Source organism: Danio aesculapii, chromosome 8 (genome assembly GCF_903798145.1).
Source record: "Danio aesculapii chromosome 8, fDanAes4.1, whole genome shotgun sequence".
Classification (NCBI taxonomy): domain Eukaryota; kingdom Metazoa; phylum Chordata; class Actinopteri; order Cypriniformes; family Danionidae; genus Danio; species Danio aesculapii.
The window spans coordinates 12,140,570-12,149,299 of record NC_079442.1 but is presented as its reverse complement, the minus strand read 5'-3'; the positions used below and the strand labels follow the sequence as shown (position 1 = coordinate 12,149,299).

Sequence of the window (8,730 nt, the reverse complement as noted above, 5' to 3'; positions counted from 1 at the left end):
TAGGGCCATGCAATGAATGCCATAGTGTTTTAAATGGGATGTTGTTGTTATGTAAGTTATTGTTATTATATATATATGATAATATATATATATATCATATATATATATATATATATCTCTATAATATATATTATATCTATATATTTACTATATATATATTATATATATATATTGTTATGCATCATAAATGTATAATAATTTTATGAATATACTGTTTTTTTATATTAATAAATTAGGAATTACCTTCTCAAGTTTAATGCAACCTTTGGCCCACCACCCTCAATCAAGTTTGGTTTTTGGCCCTTCATAAGGAAAAGTTTGGGTACCCCTGACCTAAAATAACCTTCAAGTGTGGTTACTTTTGAAACTAAGCTGTCAACAAGAATCCCCCATTATGCAAACTAAAAAAATGGACTTATGAGAGTAAAATTGTTCCTTTTAGATCTATCAGTATATCAGATGACCCCCAGGTACTACATTCAAGCACTGGGAAGCAAGGTGGAACATAAATCATGGTAATGGGTGTTTCTCATGCTGTGACACTCAAAAATACTTATCATTTACAGGGCATCATGAATCTGTTTGAATATATCAGAATACTTGAAGAGATTGTTGCTCATCAAGACAATGACCCCCAGTGATGTAAAGTAACTAATTACAAATACTCAAATTACTGTAATTGAGTAGTTTTTCTCAGGATTTGTAATTTACGGTGTAGTTTTAAAAATGTGTACTTTTACTTTCCCTTGAGTACATTTTTAGTACTGAATCTGTAAATTTACTCCACTACTTTCCTTCAACCTGCTGTCACTTGTTTTTCTTGTCTATTGAGATTAGAAAAATCAGTCCTACAAGTCCAATCAAATCACATATAGAAGGTAATTCGCATCATAATGAACTACCTCAAGACACATAATTGCAGCAAACTGTTTGGAAGTATTCAAAGTGTCCAAGAAGACGTCCAAAATCTTTACACGCATTGACCCAGAGACTGTTTAGATACATGTCACTGATAACAAGACGACAGGTGTTTACTGTATGATGACCGAAATGGCCTTAAACACCCAGCAGGCACAAGATGTCAACATGACATCAGATTGACGTTGTACCCCATTGTCATGAGGATGTTGCATTTTGTTTGGAAATGAAAATCGAGTTGACCTCAGAACTCAACGTCAGGCCAACGTCAGTGTGCATCGTCCAACCTAAAACCAACCAAATATCAACATCTAATGATGTAACAGCTTGACGTTGTGTGGACGTTATCACTATTGACATTTATCAGACATTGGATTTTGGTTGCCATACCTGACAAATAAATGTCAGTATTTGACGTCAATAGAATGTTGGTGTTAGATGTTGGGTCGACGTTGGATTTTGGTTACTTTCTAACAACCTAAAATAGACCAAATATCAATGTCATTTGACATCATTATTGGACATGAAAATAACATTGTCCTTAGACGCTGGCTAGATGTTGAATTTTGATCACCTGACATCACAACCTAAATCTACCCTAAAATTACCGTCTTATGACGTTGTGTGCCTGCTGGGCAATAACTAGATGCACTACAGAATGTTACGTTTACACACATCCACAAATTACATATAAACGCATCCGTTTTTAACAGCGTAATACTACTCTTGAGTACTTTTGAAAGGGCTACTTTTTACTCATACTTTGAGTAATATTTACAACAGATACTTTTACTCTACTTGCACAAAATTTTTAGGCAAGTAATGGTACTCTTCCCTCCACTGATGACCCCAAACATAAAGCGAAGAACATCTTGGGCTGCATTCCAGTACAATTGTTTATAGCTCTTCACTAGCTAACTTTCCACTGTCTCGTTGACTCAGATGTACATTTGAATGGGTTTAAATGAAACACCTTAAGCCCTTGGAAAGTACACTGTTGTGACATCAACAATCATATTGCATTCTAAAACATACAGGTGCTGGAGTGTACATATGAAGCAGACTCGCTCCCTCGATCAAAATCAAGGGGTTACGAGTATGTTGTTGTAAACTTTATTCATTCACTTGCAAAAGTGGAATGAACTTTAAATTGATTGTGAGGATTCCCTTTTAGGAGAAGTGGCTAGAGAAGTGAGTGCGTGCCTAAAGGTGGAGTGGAATGCAGTCTTAATTTCAGGCCTAAAGGATTGAGGTAATGGAGTGGCCAGCACAATCTCCTGATATCCACCCAATTAAAAAAATAACCAGGAGTGACATTAAAATGCAATTAAAACCCCAAAATTCACACTCTGGGATAATGTCCCTGATGTTTGAGGTTGTAGTCTAGCTAAAACGCCAATTCTAACTGTGGGAAAGTTTCTTGGTGACAGTTTGACAACGCAACATGGACAGCAGAGATAAAAAAATGACTAATCAACTAAATATTAATTAGGGATAAACATTGATAGTTATTTTAGAGCAGATTAATATAGCTTTTATTTTCTTAAACTGAATGAAAAAATATCTTGTAACTTTGATTTAGATTTGGGTGTGTAAATTTAAAGTATTAAAATAAAAGATAATTCAAATTACAGGTGGGCATAGAATAATTTTTTTAATCTAGATTAATCTCACTGTAATCTTGGAATTAATCTAGATTAAAATGGCCCATTTGAATTCTGACGAAGGCATTCAGAATTTTGATTATCTTAATCCGACTGAAGTCATAACTTATCTCAACAAATTTAAGACGTGGAGTATGCATATATTAGTGGCATTATTAAAGTAAACACCCCGATCAAACTATTGCTGTCATGTAGGACTTTGCCATATTTTACAAGATCCGCACACACACGGCAGTCAGTAAAGGACCACACACACATCTCGAAATGCGGAAGTTTTTTCTTTCCATTCAGTGTGCATTATTAAATTCCATAACACTCTCATCAGTCCTTACTCCTTATTTGGGTCTAATACCCCAGTTTGTCATGAGGGCACGAAAGAAATGTTCATTAGTGAATGTGAAACTGCCGAACTGTAGTTAAAGTCACCTAAAATTACAGGAAACTCAGATGAAAGCACTTCACGTAAACACCTTAATTATATTACTGTTTATTAAGGCAAATAACTAGATTACAAATGTAGTCAGTAGTGTCTTTAAAGTAAGTGAAAGATCCAGAAGGGCATCCTGCTGATGTAATTCAGAAGGGCACTTTTTTGTCAGACGGCTCACCGATTTGACTTTCATTTTAAAAAGCACCCGCTCCATTTGATTTGTACGTTTTACTCTAATGCATAAACTCTACTGGTGCCTGATAGTTAGATGTGGAGCTGACATCAATCAGATTCACTCTAGTGATGTGGTAATTTCACAGTAGGAATACACACAGGATCGAAGACTCGTTCTCGCCACCTACAGTGCAATTCAGCCAGGTGAAACACTTTAGCGCCGATGACGGCCCACCACTAATTGAAATTTTTGCATTTTATTCATTTTAAAGAATGGAATATTACATACACACAGTTCAGAACAGTTAAAGCAGCATTGAAACTAGTGCTAGTGCTTAAAACTTTTTAAAGATTTATCTTTGGCCTTTTTGCCTTTAAGTAGATAGGACAGTATTATAGACAAAGTAAAGTTGGAGAAAGACAGGGGGTGGGGACGGGAAATGTCCTTGAGCCGGGATTTGAACTTGGGACGTCCCTGAAGTGCTACTGCACCATATGTCAGCTTTAATCACTAGGCTATAGCACCGACACTGTCCAGAACTTTATTTTATTGAACTACTGTAAATTTTTACAACTTTGGTAAAACCCTACTGTAACCCAGCTTAATGCAGGTTCAAAACGCCACTTCAACATTATAAAAGCAAACACAGAACATGAGTGAATAGCTCAGAACCTTTATTCAGATGGCAATAAGAGTAAAATATAAAATTTATGGGCAGTTTTTTCCTTCAAGGACAAAAATTTCAGAACCATTATACTGGAGAACAATCCCTAGAGGAAAGCACTCATGAGTGGTGCGCTCTTGATGTTTGTGAAGCCTCTCAAGATGTCTGAAAAGATAAAACGCTTACAGTTCACCCTCCTCCACCATCAGTGCTATTAAGTTCTAACTGCAATGTCTTTGAAGTTCTCAAAATGCTTCCTTTTTTATTTATTTTTGCTACATCTTTGCAGTTTTTAAAACAAAAACAAAAGTCCTTCAAAAAAATAAAACAGAGTGACCGCATTGACCACGTTCAGTTTTTTTCTTTTGTAACATTTACAGTATATATAAATACTTACATAAATATCTTACATGAACAACCTAATTCAGAGAAGGAAGAAAATGGAGAAGTAGAGGAGAACTTTGGAGGAGGGGGGTGGGGAAACTGATACAGTGTATGAGTATATATATACCATCTCGTGTTAGAGGCAGGATAGAGCGGACACACAGATTTGGGCTTTTGTCATCGTTAACAGTATAAACCGTGCAATCAGTTAGCCCAATAAGGAGAGCTGCTGTAGTTGGACTTGCTCTGACTCTTCTGCATGCTGTTGGACTGACTGCGTTGACCCTGCAGACAATGAGGACAAAAAAAATCCAAATTAGCCCATACAAAGCTTACTATTTCAAACACGTAAGATAGTTAAACATAAGATAGTTAAACAGTCAACATTATCAAAACTGTTGAATGCTGAAAACTGCACATAAGCCCACAAGCACAGGGTTTTAATCTTAAACAATACAGTGTCTGGAAAGTACTCATAGCACTTCACTTTTTATGATACAGCCTTATTTCAAAATAGATTAAATTAATTTATTATGCCTTTGCTGTGAAGCTCTAAACTGAGCTCAGGTACATTCTGTTTCCACTGATCATTCTTGAGATGCTTTAGCAACTTAATTGGAGTTCACCTGTGGTAAATTCAGTAGATTGGACATGATTTAAAAAGGCATACACCTGTCTATATAAGGTCCCAGGGTTGACAGTGCATGTCAAAGCACAAACCCAGCATGAAGACAAAGGAATTGTCTGAATTGTCCGCAAGGCTGGGGAAGGTTACAGAAAATTTTCTGCTGCTCTGAAAGTTCCAATGAGCACAGTGGCCTCCATCATCTGTAAGTGGAAGATGTTTGGAACCATCAGGACTCTTCCTAGAGCTGGCCGGCCATCTAAACTGAGTGATCGGGGAGAAGGGCCTTAGTCAGGGAGGTGATCAATAACCCGATGGTCACTCGGTCTGAGCTCCAGCGTTCTTCTGTGGAGAGAGCAGAACCTTACAGAAGGACAACCATCTGTGCACCAATCCACCAATCAGGCCTGTATGGTAGAGTGGCCAGACGGAAGCCACTCCCCACCTGGAATTTGCCAAAAGGCATCTGAAGGCAACTCTCAGACCATAAGAAACTAAATTCTCTGGTCTGATGAGACTAAAATTGAACTCTTTGGAGTGAATGCCAGGCGTTGTTTAGAGAAAACCAGGCACCCCTCATCACCAGGCTAATACCATGCCTACAGTGAAGCATGGTGATGGCAGCATCATGCTGTGGGGATGTTTTTCAGCAGCAGGAACTGGAAGACTAGTCAGGATAGAGGGAAAGATGAATGCAGCAATGTACAGAGACATCCTGAACGAAAACCTTCTTCAGAGTGCTCTTGACCTCAGACTGGGGCTACGGTTTATCTTCCAGCAGGACAATGACCCAAAGCACACCACCAAAATATAAATGGAGTGGCTTCACAACAACTCAGTGAATGTTCTTGAGTGGCCCAGCCAGAGCCCAGACCTAAATCCTATTGAACATCTCTGGAGAGATCTGAAAATGGCTGTACACCGTCGCTTCCCATCCAACCTGATAGAGCTTGAGAGGTACTGCAAAGAGGAATGAAAATTCCCAAAGACAGGTGTGCCAAGCTTGTGCCATCATGTTCAAAAAGACTTGAGGCTGTAATTGCTACCAAAGGTGCATCAACAAAGTATTGAGCAAAGGCAATGAATTCAATGAATTTATTCCATTTTGGAATAAAAAAAAAAAGTGGAAGTGAAGCGCTATGAATACTTTCCGAATGCACAGTATATTTAAATACTGCTTTAAACAATATTATTTAGAAGAGATCAAGAAACTCTACTTCAAAAACTGGATTTGCAATAGTTATGTGAAACTTAACTGCAAGGTATCTACAAAACACTTCAATATTATATTTTTTATGTCTTTTAGGGGTACCTGTGTGTCTTGACCCATGTGGTGGTGCAGTAACTGTGAGGGGGGCTGCTGATGGGGCAGGATATGAAGAAAGGGTGCGGGTGCGTATCCAGGGGCTCCTGCAGGGTTAAGGGGGCCAGTTCCTCCCAGAGCTGAGGGCAGGCTGAAAGCAGGGCCAGCTGCTGTAGGGAAACACTGCTTGTCAAATGTCTAGAGGGGACAACAAAGAGAAACAGGGTTCAAGAGGGTTAATGAAGAATACATCATTTAGAAATAAAAATGACTGTAATGTGTAAAACGAATCCTATTTTAAAATGTACTTTATTCCATCTCTCGTTTACCAGCATGTACTGTTAAATCTCTGAAACTGATTCAGAATGTAGCAGAGATAATGGTCTTAAAGGTCCCGTGAAATAATAATAAAAAAAAAGTTTCAGTCTGTTAGTTAGGGATAAATATTAGCTAGTGTGCTACAAAACAGTGACAATATTCCTGTTCAGAAAATATAAAATGGAAAAACATCTCAAGCTTTCATCTAAATGGTTCAACGATTTTTTTTCTCCACGTCACCTCATATTTTAGTTTCTTTTCAAATCATGACCAATCAAATACTCTGAAGTATCTGATAAGCCTCGCCCCCCCTTAAGATGCTTCACATTTGATGATCTGAACCACCCTCACTGGCAGAGTTGTAACAAACAAAACCAATCAGCTGTTTTTTTTAAAGGGGGAGGAGCTACTCTATGTCCCACCCTCTCTTTATTCAATTGAAATTAGGTCAACATTTCAAAGCACTTCACGGGACCTTTAAACGTGAGAAACCTCCTTTCATCAATACGTACTGCATACCAATAACCACCTTTATCAAATGCAAGGCACTGCAATCCTGTGAGGTGCTTTTAAATTAACATATTTATTTAATGTTTGACATAAATCTCAACTGAAACTGGAAGACAAAGGTGAGACAGAAGCTTCTCCCCTTTTCAAAAACAGCCAATAGCGCTCCATTTATATCAAAACTCTGTAGCAGTCATGAGTCTAAGCACTTAAGCTCAGCCTGACTCGCCATCTTTCTGCTATCAAGTAAAGCTTTCTGAGTAATGCAAACGGATCCAACACAATTTGTGGTCCGTGCCAACTCAGGCATATGATCCGCTCTGTGCTGCTGGTATTATCTGTGAAACAGTATTGGTGATTTCAGTCTTAAAGTAACCAAAGCACCTGACTGGATATAAAGAGCACTTGTATTTTCAGCAGCATAAAAAAGCTTTGGTTAAAACATTTGCCATTCTCCACATTTTCCTGAATGCTCATCATCCTAGTCCAGGGCTATTTAATTAGTTTGTCATGGGGGCCAGTTCATGAAAAGCATCCCAAATGAAGAGCCGGACAGATATGATTTGCAATATGAGTGATGACACAACAGCATATAAGAGCCCATATGTTGTATTTTTGCTCCTTAAGACACCCATATTGGATTTTTCTACATCAATATGTTGTTTTTGAAACTAGATAATATCAGTGCAGTGTACAATAGGCTTTTTTTTTTACAAATATATTCAAATGTTGTATTTCAAAGCACAACAAAAGCAGTGTATTGCTTAAATAGGCTTCGTCTACACTTAAACTCATTCCTATGTTATGTTTTCAACTGCATAACATATAGGGATGCAAGGATTACAGATTTTGGTTGTACGATTATATAGTCTGAAGAATAATCATGGTTTCATGGTTATCATGGCTAATGTAAATTTAAGCTTTATATTAGGCAAGTATTTAAATGAATTGCTGTTATCTGCATTCATCCATAATCATTTTAATAATTCGTAATAGTTCATCTAACATGTCTTTTGTTTACATTGTACTGAAAGTCACTCTACAGTGTGAAATGTTTTTTTACTGGGCGTCGCTCCGCTTGCGCCCACATATTGGTATACATTCTTACATTGGAAATAAACTTGCGCGCAGAAAAGACGCCCGCTGCTATAGTTAATCCAGTGTGCGCATATTAGCCTTGGTGTAGCTATAAGTTTGGAACATTAAACTAGCACACAGGTGGCATAACTTTGTTGAGTTGCAGCAGTTTCATTCCGTGCAACAAACGCGGCGTTGAGAAGCCTTATCGGCTAAGTGTTGCATCCCTAATAACGATATCAGTGCATTGTACAAAAGGCCTTTTCTACAAACACATCCAAATGTTCTCGGTTGCTTGTGCCACTCGCTTAATGCCACGTGACTCACGCTCTGCGCAGCCCTCAACTGCAGCTCGTGCTGTATTGAACAGACGCATGCATGTCACTTCATACATATAGCGGCCATTTTTCGACAGAACTAAATAAATTTTTTATGGTCTCACTAGCCTATTTGGAGGGCCGGAATAATATGCCTCAGGGGCCAAGTTCAGGTTGCGGGTCGCCAATTGAATAGCCCTGTAGGGACATTACAAAAGAAAATAATACTCTTTATTTGCTCATCTGAGATGGCACTATTGACATGCTGTTTATTAATTATTACACTTAATCATTAAACGGTTCTATTAAATAATGAATGGTTTCATTCTACAAGCCCAGGATGCTTAA

At 38.0% G+C, this 8,730-nt stretch overlaps 1 protein-coding gene across 7 annotated transcripts in view; it reads right to left on the bottom strand.

The window, feature by feature from the left end:
- Nucleotides 1–3,844: 3,844 nt before the first annotated feature.
- The window catches only part of ubap2b (ubiquitin associated protein 2b), a 47,126-nt gene continuing 42,240 nt past the window's right edge, over nt 3,845–8,730 (bottom strand). For all 7 annotated transcript variants that reach the window (XM_056463181.1, XM_056463180.1, XM_056463182.1 and 4 more), the window contains exons 26-27: nt 6,173–6,361; nt 3,845–4,520 (exon numbers count right to left, since the gene is read on the bottom strand). In XM_056463181.1, coding sequence (XP_056319156.1) covers nt 4,440–4,520; nt 6,173–6,361 — 270 coding nt within the window. In that variant the 3' untranslated portion in view covers nt 3,845–4,439. The remainder of the gene's footprint in view (nt 4,521–6,172; nt 6,362–8,730) is intronic.